Source organism: Eschrichtius robustus, chromosome 3 (genome assembly GCF_028021215.1).
Source record: "Eschrichtius robustus isolate mEscRob2 chromosome 3, mEscRob2.pri, whole genome shotgun sequence".
NCBI lineage: Eukaryota > Metazoa > Chordata > Mammalia > Artiodactyla > Eschrichtiidae > Eschrichtius > Eschrichtius robustus.
Window position 1 is genome coordinate 21,975,529 of NC_090826.1, and position 20,195 is coordinate 21,995,723.

Below are 20,195 nucleotides of genomic sequence, written 5' to 3' on the forward strand. Positions count from 1 at the left end.
CAGACTTTGAAAAATGTGTGTTAATAAAAATTCATATTGACTTAAGTATAATTGTTTTTTTTTTTTTTCATTTATTTCTTGCTGGTTCACCAACAGGCATATCCCATAATCCCCTTCAACCTAGAAAAGAGTCAGTTTGTCTTGCTTGTAGAATTTAAGCAATTTAAAACCTAACAGTGCTAATAGGGAGTTTTATGTCCGTCAGAGAATAAAATCATTCTCTTTCTTCTTTGAGTTTATTTATTCAGTTTAAGTGCTTGCTTTGTTATAAGCACTGGTAGGCAATGAGGATACAGCAGTGAAGACAACTGACAAAGTTACTCTCCTCATGAGGCTCCCATTTAATGGAATATTGGACAACACCATTGTTCCTTGATTTTATATTTACCATTATTACCATTATTACTCAAAATTAATACGGGATGAATCTTTATAAGGTATGAGTGAAAGGTTTTTGAGATGTCCTCTCAAGGAGAGGAATGTATTGGTTTGAAACGTTGGTGCTAGTAGGTTTCTAAATAACAGGTGCCTTTCAGACATTATCACTGTCACATCCTGGTCATTCTGTTCTATAGGTGCAATGACAACTTATTTTCTCTAAATAAAGATAGTTTTATAGGTGCTATGGTCTGAATGTTTATTGCCCCCCTCCTCTCCGCCAGATTCATATGTTGAGATCCTAACGCCTAGAGATGGTAGTATTAGGAGGTGGGGCCTTTAGGAGGAGCTTAGGTTCTGCCCTCATGAATGGGATTAGTGCCCTCATAAAGGATGCTCCAAAGAAATCCCTTGCCCCTTCTACCATATGAGGACAGAGCCAGAAGGTGCCAGCTATGAATCTGGAAGAGGGCCCTCACTAGAACGCGACCATGCTGGCCCCTTGATCTTGAACCTCCCAGCTGCCAGAAATGTGGAAAATAAATTTCTGTTGTTTATAAGCTACCCAGTCTGTGATATGTTGTTATAGCAGCCCAAACAGACTATGACAGTAGGTTATGTTTATGACCACATTTATTGTGTGAATTACCTTAATTTATCCATTTATACAGCCGTATAAACCGCTGTAGGGGAAGAATATAGTATAAACAGAGAAAGATACCATCTAGTTCTTCAGGAAGTTCTTCAACCACTCCAAATAACCTTAAAAGCAACTTAGCAGGATTTTGGTTGCATCCTTTTCAGTTTAAGACCATGTGTTACCTGCAGTATAGCTATCTTCAGCTGATGGTCAGTTTGAGGATTTTGGGGGAGGGGCCGTTTTCAGGAAGGTCCAAACTGTCAGGACCAACAGAGTGTTGTGGTTATTATTCCTGCATAACAAATTACCCCCAAATTTAGGTGTTTGTTTTTTGTTTTGGATGTGCCGGGGGCTTGCGGGATCTTAGCTCCCTGACCAAGGCAGTGAAAGCACTGAGTCCTAACCACTGGACCACCAGGTAACTCCCCAAAATTTAGTGTTTTAAAACAACCATTTTAATATGCCCACAAACTCTGTTGATCAAGAATTTGGACAGGGCACTGTGGGGACGACTGGTCTTTGTTCTTTAATGTCTGGGTCCTCAGCCGGGAAGATTCAAAAGCTGAAGGAAACTTATTGGAACTGGAATCATCTCTCTGAAGGCTCTGCTTACTTGTGTATCTAGTGCCTGGACTGAGATGACAAAGTCTAGTAATGCTGACTGAAGCACCTATGTAGGGCCCCTCCATATATAACTCAGCCTTCCCCAGCACGGTGGCCTCAAGGTAATCAGACTTCTTCCATGGTGGACTCCAAGCACAAGTGAACAAATCTGAAGCTGTGTTTCATTATCTGACCTGTCCTCAGAGGTCACATTACCTCACTTCTGCGGCACTTTATTGGTTAAAGCAGTCAGGAGTCCATCCAGACTCAAGGGGAGGGGACATAGATCCCTTCTCTTGATGAGAGGGTGACGAAGTAGAAAAGCATGTGGGATGGAAGCTACTGTGGAGGCGATTTTAAAAAATGTAATCTGCCGGACTTCCCTGGTGGCACAGTGGTTAAGAATCCGCCTGCCAATGCAGGGGACATAGGTTCGAGCCCTGGTCCGGGAAGATCCCACATGCCGCGGAGCAACTAGGCCTGTGTGCCACAACTACTGAGCCTGCTCTCTAGAGCTCGTGAGCCACAATTACTGAGCCCATGTGCCATAACTACTGAAGCCCATGCACCTAGAGCCTGAGCTCCACAACAAGAGAAGCCACCCCAATGAGAAGCCCACGCACCACAGCGAAGAGAAGCCCCTGCTCGCCGCAACTAGAGAAAGCCTGCGCTCAGCAACAAAGACCCAACAACAAAGAGCCAACGGAGCCAAAAATAAATAAATAAATTTATTTAAAAAAATATATATATATGTAATCTGCCACATAGAGAATGGATTTTGGAACCAAACTGAATTTAAGAGAACAAGGCACAAGGCAGAAGCTGCAATGTCTTTCACTGTCTATCTTCGGATGTCACACTGCATCATTTCTGCAATACCCTATTGGTTACAGAGGACAAGTTACTGACACTGGACTTCCCGGTGGCACGGTGGTTAAGAATCCGCCTGCCAATGCAGGGGACACGGGTTCGAGCCCTGATCCGGGAAGATCCCACAGCCATGGAGCAACTAAGCCCGTGCGCCACAACTACTGAGCCTGTGCTCTAGAGCCCGCGAGCCACAACTACTGAACCTGCATGCCACAACTACTGAAGCCCGTGCGCCTAGAGCCTGTGCTCCGCAGCAAGAGAAGCCACCACAATGAGAAGCCCGTGCACTGCAACAAAGAGTAACACCTGCTCGCTGCAACTAGAGAAAGCCTGCACACAGCAACAAAGACCCAACGCAACCAAAAATAAGTAAATAAATTTAAAAAAAATTACTGACACTATTCAACGTGGAATGGGACTACCCATGTGCATTCATATCAGGAGGCAGAACCACTGGGGTCCAACTTGGAGACTGGCTACCACATTGACCTTTGACTAATAAGGTTGAGTAACAACTATGTGAATCTCTAGATTTTGAAGGCACGAATGAAAGTTGGCATTTGGGGGAAAGGAGTTCATATTTCTTAGTTATGACTGGAGTCAATTAACCACTTTGCCTGCCAGTGCTTGTCAGGCTGTCACTGAAGCAGATTATCAACTCTACTTGAAAAGTGACACTGTGTCAGGCTGTGGTTAGCTCTGAAGTCAGACTGCCTGTGTGTGAGTTCTATCTCTACTTAGGGTTGTTGTGAGGATTAAATAATGTATGTAGAAGTCTCTAGAACAGTGCTTGGCACATAGTATGCACTCGATTTTTTAAGCTATTATTATGCAAGACTTCACAGAATCTACATTTTCTGTTTCTTTTTTTTTTTTTTTTTTAAGAAGTTGAATATTTTATTATTAAACTGTTTCTTATTTTCCTGCAAGGCTGTTGCTTCACTGTATAAAAATAGCACCAGCAAACACAGTATATTGCAAAATTAAGATAGTAATGTTCTTCACTGGACACTATACAACTAACAAACTTTTCTCCACTGTCATTTATTTCCAGTGGCAAGTTCATTGAGTATTTTGACCCAAATCCAGGGATGGCTGTAAGCAAGTTACAATATTATATAAGGTTAAGATAACAATGTCATCCTTGAATTACATAATTTTTATAACTAGTTTTACCACAGATAATTTCAGGAATTCTGAGTATTATAACTGGAGACTAGCCTAAAAATCACAGGGTGTTGTGAAAAAGATGCATAGTGTTTATCTGAAATTATTAGGAAGTTAAGGGGTATTTTCTTCGGGCAACATTGTTTCAAGTAGTTTCTTTTGCTAAAAGTTGCTTTTTAAAAATCTATCCACCACTAATTTAAGACAACTATGCTAAATTAAGTTGTTTCAAACTAGTTTATTTAGGGGTTCCATTTTCACTCCTCAATAGATTTTATGTATTTCTCATATGCTTCTTCACTCATTAGTTCATCTAGTTCTGAAGGGTTACTGAGTGTCATCTTGATCAGCCAACCATCTTCATAACAAGATTTGTTGACAAGTCCTGGATTTTCTGTTAGAGCTTCATTAATTTCAGTTACTTCTCCTGATAGAGAATAGAGTTCACTAGCAGCTCTCACACTTTCCAAAGCACCAAATTCCTCTTGTTTTTTCAATTTTGTCCCAACTTCAGGCAGACTACAGTAAACATCTCCCAAAGCTTCCTGTGCAAAATTGCTGATTCCCACTGTTCCAACACCGTTTTCTGTTGTTACCCATTCATGTTTGCCTGTGAATTTACGACCCGACAGCAGAGCGGGGCCGGTGCGCAGCGCCCGGACGGCGCCCGCCCGCAGTCCCCAGGGCCGCAGCGGGCAGGGCGCGTTGGGCGCAGAGACGGCGCGCCGGCTGCAGACCGCGGCCCGCACGCTGCGCGCCACTCGCAGCGCTATGTTCGCAGGGTCATTTTCTGTTTCTTGAGAGAGAAAACAACAGTGACAAAATAGAGTGAACATATATGTTCACTTGTTTTTTGCTTCCAAAGTTACTTTATCTCCAGATCACTTTATCCCCAGATTCACGCAACCCACAACTTTTATATCTTTTTTTCAACTCCACATTACCCACCTCATGCGTGCCACTTCATTACACTGATCCTTAGAGTGCCATTTTTCTTTAAGTTTAATAAGATATAATTTGCATATGGTAAAATTTATCCTTCTCAGTGTATAGATCAAAAAGATTTTGATGGATGTATGCAGTTGTGTATCAAGACATGGAACATTTCCATCAGCACAAAAACTTCCCTTGTGCCCCTTGGCAGTCAGTTCCCTCCCCCAGCTCCAGCCCCTGGCAACCATTAATCTGATCTCTATCCTTATAGCCTTGCCTTTTCCAGAATGTCATAGAAATGGAATCAAACAGTATGTAGACTTTCATGTCTGACTTCTTTCATTTAGCATATGCATTTGAGATTCATCCATGTTGTTGCACGTCTCAGTAAATTTATTCCGTGTTTCAGTAGTTTGTTCCTTCTTATAGCTGAAAAGTTTTCCATTGTATAGATGTACCACAGTTTGCTTATCTATTCAGCAGCTGACGGATATTTGAGTTATTTCTAATTTTTGGTTACTATGAATAAAGCTAACACATTTGCATACACATCTTTATATGAACATGTGCTTTCATTTCTCTTGGGTAAATACCTGGCAGTGGGATTGCTGTATTGCGTGATAAATTTATGTTTTATTTTCTAAGAAACTGACAAACTTTTCCAAGTGGTTGTACAAGTTTGCATTCCCACTGGCAATATATGATGAGTGCTAATTTTTACACAGACTTCTTTGCAAACTTCTTCAAATTTCTCCACTGACTCTTCCCTACATTTCCCAGAAAGCTTGTCATATTGGTGATAATGATACTTTATTTTTAAAATATGAGATGTATTTACTGAAGTGTAGCATATATACAGAAGAGGACACACATCACAAATGTATGACTTGATGAATTTTCACAAAGTAAACACAGTTATATAATCACCACCCAGATCAAGAAAGACTGCTACCAGCACCCTAGCCCATCCCATGTGCCCATTCCTAGTCACTCCCTCTCTTCCTCAAAACTGAGAGTTCCATGGTGGCCTAGTGCTTAGGATTCCAGGTTTTCACTGCCGTGGCCCGTGTTCAATCCCTGGTCGGGAAACTGAGATCCTGTAAGCTGCATAGCAAGGCAAAAAGCCAAACCAAACCAAACCAAGAAACTAACTACATGCTATTCTGAATTTTAATAATATAGATTCATTTTGCTGGTTTTGAACCTAATAAATATGGGATAATACAGAATGTACTCATTTTTGTCTGCTTCTTTTGCTAGACATTATGTTTGGACAAGGTCACCCACATTACTCACATAACAGTAGGCCATTAATTTTCATGCTCTATGATACTACAATTTATCCATCCTACTGTTGATGTACATTTGGGTTGTTTCCAGTTTGGAACTTGTAAAAATAAACGTTGCTCTGGCCATCTTCATAATAGCTTCGAACTGGAAACTATCCAAATGCCCATAAATAACAGAATGGATAATCAAATTGTAGTAAGAGCATATGATAAAATACTAGTCAGCAATAAAGACCAAACCACTGACATATGCAATATCATGGATAAATCTCAAAAACATTATATTAATTGAAATAAGCCAACACTAAAGAATACATAAAGTATGATCCCTTCTTGATGAAGCCTGAGAATAGGCAAAACTAATCTGTAATGATAAAAATCAGACAGTGATTTCTGCGGATGAGGAGAATTGATTAGAAAGGAACACAGCCTGGACTTCCCTGGTGGCGCAGTGGTTAAGAATCCACCTGTCAATGTAGGGGACACCGGTTCGAGCCCTGGTCTGGGAAGATCCCATATGCCGCGGAGCAACTAAGCCCGTGTGCCACAACTACTGAGCCTGCTCTCTAGAGCCCGCGAGCCACAACTACTGAGCCCGTGTGCCACAACTACTGAAGCCTGCGCGCCTAGAGCCCATGCTCCACAACAAGAGAAGCCACCGCAATGAGAAGCCTGCGCACCGCGACGAAGAGTAGCCCCTGCTCACCGCAACTAGAGAAGCCTGCGTGCAGCAACGAAGACCCAACGGAGCCAAAAATAAATAAATAAAATAAATAAATTTAAATAAATAAGTAAAAATAAAAAAGACATTGGTGACTTACAAAAGAAAAACATCTCTTAAAAGAAAAAAAAGAACACAGCCTGAAGAAAAACTTTCTTGGGTAACAGTGAAAGTGTTCTATTTCTCAGTTTAGATGGTGGTTACGTGGGTATATACCAATGTCAAAATTCATTGAAATGAACACTTAATACCTGTATATTCTATTGTGTGTTAATTATGATGCAATAAAAATTAATACAGAGAAATGCTGCTTAGTCGTAAAAAATGCTGTCATGAACTTTCCTATACTTGGTTTTTGGAACACATATGGATGCACATCTGTTGAGTATATAGGTAGGAGTGGAATTGCTGGATCATAGAACATGTATGAATCATGGCTCTGCAATTTAATAGCTGGATGACATTGGGCAAGTGCCCAGAACCTCTAGAGAAGACCAGTTTCCTTTCTGTTACCAAGGAGCTAATCTCACCTTGATGGGTTCGAACCATGAAAACTGTTTTTGTCAATTAGCAAAAAGACATAATGCTGAGAAACCTCATTTTCTAAAAGCACTGCTTTTTCAGAAAATTTGCTATTTGAAATATCAGTAAGAACGGAATATTCCACTCTCGCCTGGAGGACCTGAGTTAGTTTGACACGGAGAAGCAGCCTCAATTTCCAACCCAGGTGCAGAGCTTCAGATAAGGGGTTTCCAGATACAGCATTCCACATTTATCTCCACGCTGTAGTTTCCAAGGAGACAGGATTCTGAGTCTTCTTGTTAGCTCAGGCCTGACGATAATCCCTTTACACATAGCCTGGTGTGCTTTGAGGCTATCAAAAACACTGCTTCTTTTAAATTTTACCTACACTCCATCTTTCCAAATCCTGGAATAATTCTACCTCTCCCGTGCTTGGTGAGATATCCCATGATTCCTCTGGTGTGTAGTCCCCCTTGCAGCAGTAAGTTAATAAACCTAACTTTGTCAGACCATATAAAGATAAAGCCACTTTATCAGATGGGTTTTATCTCGGGTATTACCAATAACTTTGTAGAATGTGTTCACATTACCTGGATGGGCATTTAAGAAATGATAGTTATTTTTTATTATTCGTGTATAAATTCAATATATGTTCATTTGACATCTAGTATTTGCAAGGCACAAATGTATTGCTATGAGAGATAGCACAAGATAGCCATGGCACAGATGGAAAACCACTTTTTATTTTAACTGGAGAAAGAAACCAACAATAACAACCACCACTATGTTTTCAATCCTAGGAGAAAAATACCTTTACTGAACTTCACTTTAAATAGAATCAAATGTAAATGAAAACATTCTCAAGACTATTTTATAGGTAAAAAAGTACAATGTACACGATTTACTATAAGATAGGACATAAAACTATGGATTCTAAGAAATCGTATGGTTTTAATAACCAGAATGAGAGGACCCAAATGTCGTCTGTCCTTTTCTAAAGAGAAAAAATTGCTCTTATAAATGCTCCAACGAAAAATAGAGACAGCATTGCTTACAAAAGCTCTAAGGCTGAATGCAGGCTCATTCACCCATCTAGGGTCCCCTCCTACACAGGCAAGCAGCTTCCTCTCTTGGCCATTCCCCAGAGACTGCAAAGCAGACTGGGGTGAAGTGGGGTGGAGAATACAGGAAACAAACACTGCCAGTTCCCCTTCACTTCTCTCTATCTTGATCTCCTCCCAAAGCAAAATCCTCCTACTCTTGCCTTTCCATCTAACATACGCTCACAAAATGCAGTCTTCTATGGGAACATTGAGGTCATACACTCCAAATTCCTTAAGAGAATGATTTTAAAAATTTGAGAGTCTAGTTCTCCAAGAAATCCTGGCTTGGGATATAGATGAAGAAGCTATTTGGGAGGGATTTAGATGGAGAATGAATTTGGTAATATGAGAATGCGTTTTAGGGACATAGCAAGATGACAATACAATTAGCTTAGTGTTTGGGTTTTGCAGTCAAATCTCAGAAAAGCAAATTAACCTCTATGGTTTTAACTTTCTCAACTGTAAAAGGGAAAATAATAACGCTTGCTCTGTCGAGTTACTTTACTTCAACATTTAAAAAAATCGATTGTCCGTTATCTAGTCTGAAGGTAAAAATATAGTTAGAACATCGTCCCTTGCTGTGAAAGAGCTTATGAACAACTGAATTGCAGTGAGGGGATCAAATAATACGTGCTCAAGAAATCTTATTATTATCATTTTATTGTTTAGACTAGAAGAGGGGTGGAGGGAGAAATGAAAGTGATTTGTAAACCATAAAAGTGCTCCACAAATCCTAACAAAGCCCTAGAGGATGGAAGCAGAGTGAGGAATTTCAGGAGTTTGGTTACGGATCTGGGTTTCAAGGCTGTCGAATTCTCCATATTTGGGCCTGAATGCTCAGAATAGAACAGAATAGGATGTTAGGGCTGAGATCATCTGGTACAATTTTATGCTAATCGAAAAATTCTTGCCTTCTGTCACCGTGCCCTGGCGATAAACAACACCGCCACCTCAGATTCTCCAATCCGAGCCCCAATGGTATGATGTCATCGCCCCGCCCCGCATCCCCAAGCTCCAGGGCGTCACGTCTCTAAGCTACCGTGCCTACACCAGTTCCAGAGGCGCCTGCGCAATGTGGGGGAGCCAGGGCGGACGTGTGCGCGCTGCGAGGGGGCGGGGCTAGCGCTCACGCAGCTTTATCCCCTTCCCCGCCCTTTCTCTTCCCGGTTTCCCTGTCAGCCTGCTGGTCGGGTCTGGCGGCTGCTTCCGGTAGGAGCGCGGTGCAGGGCGAGTCGGTCTCGGCACCTCGTCATGTCCTACGGTCCCTTAGATATGTACCGCAACCCGGGGGCCTCGGGGCCCCCGCTCCGGGACTTCAACAGCATCATCCAGACGTGCAGCGGCAACATCCAGCGGATCAGCCAAGCCAGTGAGCCGGGGTACCGGGCTGGGGGGCGGCGGCCGTCCTGGGGACAGGCCCGGGTGAGGCTGCCGGGACGCGGAGCCCGGCTAGGGCTACGGCCAGGGCCACACCTGAGGCCGTCTTGGGTGCTCTACTCTGGATACGGCGGGCTGCTATCCCCGAGTCTGCCAGGCCCAGGCACTCCGAGGGTCCGGAGCCCCAGCTGCAGCTCGAGTTTCTTCTCAGGAGTTCTGCTCTTGCGGTGTTGGGGCCAAGACAGCAGTCCTGACAGCCGCAGGGTGGGAGGGTGTGTGTGTGTCCCCTCCAGAGCAGTGAATGAGTCGACTGGCTGCAGTGGTCAGCCTAGTTTTTCTTGTCATCTGCCTCCCTCCACCCACCTCTCTTTCCTCTTTGGTCAGCTTGGATCGGGAGTTGTTTCCTGGTTTAGACTTTACATTCTGCTGAGCTTCTGGCTTCTTGGGAGTCAGAAGCTTTCAGTTAAGGGAAGTGGAGAGTGCATGTGTTTTGGTGATTTTAATACAGTTCTTCCTGTAAGGAATTTGGAAATCAGATATAATGACTTGTATTCGAGGGGTGAGATGACTTCTACTATAATAAAGAGAATTCACCAAAAACATTTCAGTTTACATTCTTTTGTCTTTTGTAACAAAAGATTTGCATATATTTTTGGATTTCAAGCCAATGAGGCTTTTGTTTTCCTTCCCCACCTAGCTACTCTTTTGAACAAGCATGATACACAGAGAAGCTCAGGGACATGGCCATAATCACACAGCAAGTAAGACATGGTAGAGGTGGTGGTGGATTTCAGAATGTCATTGCTTGTCTTAAAACTCCCTCCCCACCATTAGGGTCTGAATGATACTATAGTTGAATGAGTCAAATACACGTTATTTCTTGTGCCTGAAAATTAGCTCAGAGCCTTATAAACAGGAAGTCAGCAGCAGCAACTACTTGGAAAGAATGGTATCATCATCCTTGTTGTTTATTATTGTGTTTTCGTGAGCTTGGCTGTACCCTGTTAATAGGTAGAACTAGTTGGTCCTGAATTACAATTATGTTCTATATTTTAAAGAACAAGCTATCACTTAGCTTTTAAATTTAAATATATAATGAGAGAGGGAAGTTTCTGATGGAAGGCGTTTGAATCTGGGCACTTTGGAAGTGGAAAGAAGAATATGTGGTCTGTTAAATCCAGAAATTTGAAACAAAAATTAATGTGACCACTGGTTAGAAAGTATAGTACTTTGTGTTCCAATTTCCTTTTGTGAGGGAGCTGTAATACAGGTTAGATCAGAATATTCTGGTTCAATACTGAAAGTTTCTTATTGAGGCCAAATATAATTTTAATGTCTATTTGTGAAATTTTCATTCTGCATGTATTTGAGTATGAGGCATGTAGTATTATGGGAAGTGACATGGATTCCTTCAACAGGGAGCCTGTGGCGTACATAATGACTGAAAGGGATTGCTACTATAGAAGAGATATAATAAAATTATAGGTATTCAGGAGAGAAAGACACTTTTTTCACTTGGGAGAGGCCAGGGAAGGCATTATTGGCATTTGAGCTAGGTCTGGAAAGATGGTGGAAAGGATTTGAACTTTCGAGAGTAAAGAAGGGAAGAGCATTCCAGGAGGGAATAAAATGAACAAGGCATGGTAGTGGGAAAGCATGTGGTGTGTACAGAAAAGTAGAGTGATTTAATTTGGCTAGACTGGTGGAGTCCAGAAAGTAGTGGAAAATAGGATTGGAAAGGTAAGTTGGGGCCCAAACATGAAGTGCTTTAAGTGCTACACTAAGGGGGTTTGGATTTAATTCTTTAGAAATGTGTAAATTGAGTTGGAAGGGAGAGAGACTGGAATCAGAGACACCAGTTAGGATCTGAAAATGAAAAGAAGGAAAGGATAGGAGAGGTGTCTGGTCATAGAATTGATAAGGTTTAGCTGTTGATTAGGCATCAGGCTCAAGGGATAGTTGGATTCATTTTGTTAATAACATTAATAGCTAACATTTGAGTACATACTGTATGCCAGGCAATATAAGTGCTTTACATGCATTATCTTAATTTTGTAACGACCCTGTGAAGTAATTACCAATATTATTTCTTTTTATGGGTTAGGAAACAGGCTGAGAAAGGTTAAATAATTACACAGCTAACAAATGGCAATACCTAAATTTGAAACCAGATCTGTCTCTTACGACCAGCATTCAGCCTTTTTTAAATTTTTAATTAATATTACAGTTTTACAGCAGTTAACACTTCAAGTTACAAGTGACTTTTCTTTTTCTTTCTTTTTTTTTACTCTTCATAGGAAGCTATGGGGAATACCTGAGGCTGTGGAACTTTCTCTTCTTGTGGTGTGTCTGCCTCTCCTGCTAGATTGTTAGTTCCTTTGAAGAAATGGGACATGACTTATTCATCTTTATATTTCTAGTACTTATCTCAGACCCAAGTATATGTTAGATTCATTCATGCACAGTTCAACAGATATTCTATGAGCACCTGCTATGCACTGGGGATGGAGTGATGAGCAAGACAGACAAAACCCTGCCCTGATAGTGTGTGTGTGTTTGTGTATGTGTATGTATACACACGTATGCATACATGCACATAGATAAACAATATTGAGAAATAATAAGTGCTATGAAGAAAAGAATAAGGGGACAGAGAGTGAGGAGAGCAAGAGGGTGGGTGTGCTATTTTATATTTTTACATCAGTTGGTCAAGGAAGGCCTCTCTGAGGGGGTGATGTTTGAATAGACACCTGAATGAAGTGAGGGAGAGAACCTCATGAGTAACTGGGGGAAGGCATCCTAGGCAGAGGGAACAGCAAGAGCAAAGACCTCAGTGCTTTCAAGAATAGCAAGGAGACTAGTGTGGCTGGACTGCAGTTAGAGAAGGGGAGCATAGTAGGAAAAGAGGCCAGGGAGGTAGCCAGGGATCATATCATTTAGGGTCTTGATGCTTAGTAAATTGTATTTAGTAGATTTGAATGAATGAGGTTTCTCTACCATCTTGGAACTCTTCCTGACTCATTTACCTTGTGCTGTGTGGTTCCTACCACATCTTATGACCCTAGTCAGTGTGAGTTGGAATTCTCCCCTTGGGATTGTTTAGTGAGGCACTGGGAATTTGAAATTGGTAGGGTGACATTGCTTCTACCCACTTATCAGGCTGGTGCCCATCCCCCAGACGTGGCCAGCATGCCTAAGTATACAGTCTGAATGTGACCTCCCAGACATATGCCCACATCCATATAGTCCTGCAAGGACCTGTATCTGTTGAAAATTTGAGAGAATAGCTATTCTTTTTTCTCAACTGTGGGTTTTTTTCACATATGTGGGTTTGGAATTGCTGAGTATATCAGCCTGAAATACGGCAGGCCACTGCGTGGGTTGTTATAGGTACAGCTAAGGTTGACTGCCTGGTACAAGGGGTTGTTATCAGTATGTGTGGGCTACAGAAGAAAACTGCTTGACTCTGCCTATTGTGAAACGAAGGGTCTGGGCAAGTATTGCTGAGGCAGATATAAGGAAATAACCTTAACAGGTGCCAAGTTATCTCTGAAGAGATTAAAGAACATCATTTCTGTTCTTTAACGTTGCTAATTTAAAAAAAAAATAAATTTATTTATTTATTTATTTTTGGCTGTGTTGGGTCTTCGTTGCTGCACGCGGGCTTTCTCTAGTTGTGGCGAGCGGGGGCTACTGTTCGTTGCGGTGTGCGGGCTTCTTATTGTGGTGGCTTCTCTTGTTGCAGAGCACAGGCTCTAGGCGCACGGGCTTCAGTAGTTGTGGCACGCGGGCTCAGTAGTTGTGGCTCACAGGCTCTAGAGCACAGGCTCAGTAGTTGTGGCGCATGGGCTTAGTTGCTGTGCAGCATGTGGGATCTTCCTGGCCAGGGATTGAACCCATGTTCCCTGCGTTGGCAGGCGGATTCTTAACCACTGCACCACCAGGGAAGCCCAACGTTGCTAATTTATTGATATGATTCTGTTTACTAAAAAAATTAAAAGCAGTTGAACTTTTAAAACTGATTATTGTGTGCAATCCTCTGGGTTGTTCTTTCAAAGTTATTTTCATATTGGCCCCTTGCTCTTTATTTCATTGTCCTCCTCATAAGTCTTCATGATCTCAGCCTCTGTAGTCCAGCAGCATAGTCTCAGTGTCTCTGTTCCCATTCTAGTTCATCCTGATAAGGCTATCAGCAGTATGTCTAAAGTCCTGCTTTCATTATACCACTCACCTTCTCAAGAGCCTATGGTGGCTCTCTGTTGTCTGCTGCATCAGATCTTAACATTCCACCTTGCTTTCACTGTCTCTGTCACCTTAACCCAAATTAGCCATATTTTCTACTTCTCTTTGTTACAGGCAGGCTGTTTTTCTTAACATCCCTAAGCACAGGGTTTTGCTGCAAGTTTTTGCTCTTTCTGTTCCTCCTTTCTTTAATCTTTCCCTATCTCACTAGCTACCTAAATTATAAAAATCCTTTGAGTTGTGCTTAAATCCTGCCCCTTGTAACTAAGCCTTCCTTTGCTTTTGAAAGAGTGAGGTCAGGAAGAGCCTGGGCCTTAGGCTCAGCAGATCTGTGACTGAGTCCTTGCTCCTCTGTGTTGTACTGTTCACCTTGGGCAGGCTAGTTCCCCTTTCTGTCTGTTACCCCATATGTAAAATGAATGGTGTTGTTAAAGTGGGATGTTTGAAAGTGCCTAGTCTAGTGCCCGGTACATAGTAGACATTCAGTAAATGGTGATATCATTGGTTGAGCCCCCTGCTCCACTATAGTTTAGTAGTTAAGTGAGCAGGCTCAGGAGTCAGACTGCGTGGGTTTGCGTCCTAGATCTGCTTCTTACTAGCCATGTAAACATATTGCTGTACCTCTCTATTTCACAGTTTCCTCATCTATAAGATGGAGTTAATGATAGACTCTACTTCACAGGATTGTGAGAATTAAGTGAGGTAATTTATATAAAGTGCTTAAACCAGTGCCTGCAACATTGTTTAAGAAGTGTTAGCTATCATTTTGTTTTTTTCCTTTGAATTTGCAAGCTTAGCACTTACTTTATTCTGTAGTCTTTAATTCATGCTTTTTGACCTTGTTATTCCAACTGAGAGATTACTATTAGTTTTGTTGTGGGGATAGCGATCATGCATTGTACAGCTGTCTTTAGCTTCAGTGCCTGGCACAGTAGTGGATATGTAGTTAGCATTCGATATGTACTTAATTGATTTTATCATTGCTAAGTACATTTTTCTTGGTCTTGAGTTTGATAATAATAGCTATCCTTAATTGAGTTCTTTTAAGTGCCAGATACTGTTCTAAATTTAGCTTCATATTATCTTAGGTCATCCTCACAACAACCATATGAGGGTTCTCTTGTTTTTCCCATTTTTTAGGTGAGGAAACTGAGGCACAGAGGAATAGAAACTTTTGCTAGGAAGTGGTGGAACCAGGAATAACACACAGCAGTCTTAATTGAGAGTCTGTGCTCTTAACGAGTTCGTATCCTGTCATGGGTATGGTAAATAGAAGATTATACCTTTGATGTTTAGTATTCATGTTCAGTTTAGTTTAGAGCTTTACTATTGTAGTATAGTGGCTACTTTTTTTTTAAAATTTTTAAAATTTTTTGGCTGCATTGGGTCTTCATTGCTGTGTGCGGGCTTTCCCTAGTTGCGGTGAGCAGGGGCTACTCTTTGTTGTGGTGTGCAGGCTTCTCATTGCGGTGGCTTCTGTTGTTGCGGAGCACGGGCTGTAGGCGTACGGGCTTCAGTAGTTGCGGCACACGAGCTCAGTAGTTGTGGCGCGTGGGCTCAGTAGTTGTGGCTCGTGGGCTCTAGAGCGCAGGCTCAGTAGTTGTGGCGCATGGGCTTAGTTGCTGTGTGGCATGTGAGATCTTCCTGGAACAGGGCTCGAACCCATGTCCCTTGTTTTGGCAGGTGGATTCTTTTTTGTTGTTGTTGTTGCTAGAAATCTCTCCTGTCTTAGGAAGTTGACAGAGAGATACTACTTCTTTTTTTTTTTTCTTGAATTTTATTTTATTCATTTATTTATACAGCAGGTTCTTATTAGTTATCCATTTTATACATATTAGTGTATATATGTCAATCCCAGTCTCCCAATTCATCACACCACCACCCCGTGGCAGGCGGATTCTTAACCCCTGCGCCACCAGTGAAGTCCTATAGTGGCTACTTTAAAAAAGTCAGGTCATTTTCATTGTAGCTTTGCAAAAACAGTGCAAACCTAATTTTCAGAGTAAGACACTGAGATGACTTCATTGTAATAATGACCACATAGGCTATCATTTTCTCATTTAATGTAAATAATGCTCTTTCTTTGAATTTATACTTGCTTGTTTAATATACTGAATTAGAGCATTCGAGTCTCTCAGATAAAGAAATTTTTACCTGTATGGTAGTTGCTTTTGATATGACTAGACATTGATTTGGATTAAGGTTCATTTGGAGATTCACATTCTGCCTAAAGTGATATCAGCTAAAAGCACATGAAGAGTGTTCAGTTTAGAGTAGTTTCTAGTGTGGATGTTAGCTGTAATGTGCGATAAATTGATTTGCTTCATAGTCTTTTAAAAATTTTAGCCAGGACATGCTTTTAAAAATGAGAGGTCAGTGATAGGAGAAATTGAGGCCTAGTTTTAAAAATAACAAAATTGCTTACACGGGACTGAGGCCTAGTCATCTGGTTTCCAGGATTATGTAGCATTTCGTAGAGGATAGATATCCAATTATTTTCATCCAAAATATTGTGACAAATCAATCTAAAGTAAAACTTTTATTTACTAGAATGCTTAGAAAAGGAGTTTTCTCATTAACCAAGCTGACCAGAAAACCCTGTTAGATGTAGCCCATTTTGATAAAAATTGTTCCAAAAAGTATCACTGTACTTTTTGACATTTTAAGTACATTCAAGTGAAAATAAGTGTGTATGTAAACATTCACACTATTCTGTTTCTATTTGTGCTTTAGGTTTAAGGGATACAGTTCTTAGTTGTAAAACGGGTCATTAAGTCACTATTTTCAAATAAACCCCTGATGGTGGTGGTTATGGAGGGCGGTATACAAAAAAATTATACTTCCAGTAAACGTAGACACCACTGTCTTTATCATTTGAGTTTTGGGGCATCTGATACCTGAGTCTTGCTGGAAACTTTTAGGAAAATATCAATATGCAGGAATTTAGATAGAATTGATGGAAGCTTGGATTCATTCTGGTGCTTAACTAGTAAGTGACCCTATAAAGTCCTCCTCCCCCCCACCCCCCCATCCCAATTCAGGTAATCTCAGCAAACAAAAGAAGTCAGAGAAGTCTAGATAAATAAAAGTTCTCAGCTGAGAATATACAAAGAACAGCTGATTTTCAATTGATTTTTCCCCCCCATAGTCTGTAAAGTCCCCTTTGCTCTCTAGGGCATTTAATATGGTTTGATAGATGATTAACAACTTGAAACTTTGACATACCTCTAGAGTTTCTAAGGAGAATGCTCTATATAAAGACAGTCAGTAAGATGAAATGTTTCCTTGAACTGCCATACCGGTAACATTTACCTTTATATGTCACCCTGTAACCAACTATTTTCTGGAGGGGTATGTATGTGTGTGTGGTTATGCAAATACAAAAATGAGTAGAATGTGGTCAGTGCCATCCAGAGGCATATAGTCAGTCCAGTCCCATTTGTACACAGGCAGAGTCTCTCTAAGCCAAACTCTGGCTTGCAGAAACACTGCTTGGTTACACAGCATCATTCTGGGACTAGAGCTTCTTCATTATTGTTGAATTTTAGCATTGAGCAGTGGTGGGAGTACTTAGAAATCATTTAGTCCTTACATAGTTGTAATAATTTAATGAATAAAAAGCCCCACACAAATAGTAAATATTGTGACAAATAGTAGGTACTCAGTATATGTTAGTTAAACCTGAATATCATATACAATTGGTGAAAGAGACCCAGCAACATGAAATGACTTGTCTGGTGCCATACATCTAGTTAGTGGTCGAATCTGGCTCAGAGTTTAGGTCTCATTATTCCTAGCTCATGTTCATTCATATCTTCTGCCTTGAAAGTGGCATGACATAAAACAGAGGCTAACTCAATTAATCAGCAATTACTTATTACCCGCTGGGTGCTGGCACTCTGCTGGACTCTGGTGAGTACACAGGAACCTTCGCAAAGGTCAGAGGGAGTCGGGGAAGGGAGCAGGTTAGAGCAAGGGCATCAGCCTATCTGGAGCAGAGAGCTATTAAGTTAGGAAGCTATCAGATAAGCAGGGTGGGGCGAAGTGGAACACTGGGAAACGGAGGCCTGCCCTAAGTCACTACGTTCTGTGTATTTCCTTTAAGCGTCAGCCTTTTGAGAGAACCTAATGTGGCATAAAAAATATAGTTATTGGAATTAGCACTGGGTTTGAATTCTGTTTTTTATGACACTCTGCTCAAAACCATCAGTGGCCTCACATTTCTTTAAAATTCGGAGTCCTTGCTCTAGTTTACAAGGCCCTATGTAATCTGGCTCCCCTCTCTCTCTTATGTCTCTTTTGCTCCCTCTGGGCCTCCTGTTCCTCCATCACAACAAGTGCTCTTGCCTTGGGGATTTTGTGCTTAATGCTCTCTGCTAGAAAGCTCCCCCAGAAATTTCGCATGGCTTGATCTTTCACTTCCTTTAGGTCTCTGCTCTGTGTCACCTTATCAGAGAAGTCTTCTCTGACCGCCCTGTGTAAACTAGTACCCTCTCCCTACCAGCCTTTACCTGAATTTATTTTTCTTTATAGCACTTATCACTACCTGATACATGCTTATTATCTCTTTTCCTTAAAATGTAAGCTTCTTGAGAGCAATATCTTCTAGAGCATATAACAGTGTAAAGTAGGTATTCTAAATGAATGAATGAATGAGTTTTGTAACACTCAGTGTGAGCCTCAGTGTGCCCATCTGTAATAATGCTTATCTAATAAGATAATACTTATCAAGTGTGAAGGAAAAACACTTCTGTGTTTCCTCCACTGTCAATACTTCTGACACCAGATGTGTGGATTTACCACACACCAAGCAATTATCAGATTCTCTGGACTTCAATTGGGTGTCCTCCAATTTAACTCAATTCTGACACTACCTGGGGTTAGCATCAGATTCCACAAATTAAGGGCTTAGTCCCACAAGACTCCCCCCACCCCACCCCCTTCAGATGCCAATTGTAAGTCCAAGTTCTTATCTGTGCTTCTGACCAGTGAGCCATATTGGAGGTTCCCATGAGCCCCTCCTCAGGTTCAGATAGTTTGCTAGCCCAGCTCACATAACTCAGGAAAACATTTACTTACTAGATAATTGGTTTATTATAAAAGGATATAATTCAGGAGCAGCCAGATAGAAGAGACGCCTAGGGCAAGGTATGTGGGAAGAGCTCGGAACTTCCATGCTCTCTCTGAGCGCTGACACCCTCCCCGCATCTCCCTGTGTTCACCAGTCCGGAAGCTCATCAAATCTAGTTCAAGAATTTATAGAGGGCTTCCCTGGTGGCGCAGTGGTTGAGAATCTGCCTGCCAATGCAGGGGACGCGGGTTCGAGCCCTGGTCTGGGAAGATCCCACATGCCGCGGAGCGGCTGGGCCCGTGAGCCACAATTACTGAGCCTGCGCGTCTGGAGCCTGTGCTCCGCAACAAGAGAGGCCGCGATGGTGAGAGGCCCGCGCACCGCGATGAAGAGTGGCCCCCGCTTGCCGCAACTAGAGAAAGCCCTCGCACAGAAACGAAGACCCAACACAGCCAAAAATAAATAAATAAATAATTAAAAAAAAAAAAAGAATTTATAGAGTTTAAAATGCGGTTCCTCTCCCCCACCAGCCCCCCCTCCTTCTTCTTTCCAGAGGTTGGTGGGTGGGACTGAAAGTTCCAACCTGATAATCACTTGGTCTTTCTGGTGACTAACCCCACCCAACCTAAGCCTATCAGGAGCCCTACCCTGTCACTTCAATAGGTAAACTCAGTATGCTCCAAAGGAACCCGTTATGAATAACGAAAGACACTACTATCACTCAGGAAATTCCAAGGGTTTTGGGAGCTTTATGCCAAGAACTGGGGACAAAGACCAAATATATCTTTTATTATGCCACATCAAGTATGTAGCCCAGTGTCTGGCACATGGTGAATGCTCAGTAAATGCTAATGTCTGTGCTCTTTCTTAAATTATTTGTTTGGCCAGCCAGTAGACAGCTTTGATTCTGATTCCCATTTGACTTAGGTAAGAAGGACATTATACATCTTAGTGATGAAAAATGATTATTATATCTTACGTAGTGTTTTTTTTAGCAGAATGCAGTATTTTATAGTGCTTACATTTTCCAGTGGAACCAATAAGCTAAAAACCCTCATTTAATAGAATAGATATATTTTAGGAAAGTTTGTCAAAAGGCAACTTTTTAATCAAGTGAATTCTATATTTCCATTGTAAAAGTGGAGTTATAGTTTTACTTAAAAAAGGGTCTCAAAATAAGATAAAATCATAATTTGAAGTGTTACAAACCAGTATATTCTTGACTTTGCAGAATTTTGCTTTGTAACACCCATGATGACACAGGGATTTGGGCTAGGGA

The 20,195-nt window shown here is 41.5% G+C and overlaps 2 protein-coding genes across 2 annotated transcripts in view; one reads left to right on the plus strand and one right to left on the minus strand.

The window, feature by feature from the left end:
• Positions 1 to 3,885: 3,885 nt before the first annotated feature.
• Positions 3,886 to 9,479, minus strand: LOC137760536 (glycine cleavage system H protein, mitochondrial-like). The gene is made up of 2 exons (XM_068537519.1): positions 9,407 to 9,479; positions 3,886 to 4,454 (listed from the first exon to the last, which is right to left on the minus strand). The coding sequence occupies exons 1-2, from the start codon at positions 9,477 to 9,479 to the stop codon at positions 3,916 to 3,918; spliced, it is 612 nt and encodes a 203-aa protein (XP_068393620.1). The 3' UTR covers positions 3,886 to 3,915.
• Positions 9,381 to 20,195, plus strand: part of STX12 (syntaxin 12) — a 33,557-nt gene continuing 22,742 nt past the window's right edge. The window contains exon 1 of the mRNA XM_068539264.1: positions 9,381 to 9,595. Coding sequence (XP_068395365.1) covers positions 9,478 to 9,595 — 118 coding nt within the window. The 5' untranslated portion in view covers positions 9,381 to 9,477. The remainder of the gene's footprint in view (positions 9,596 to 20,195) is intronic.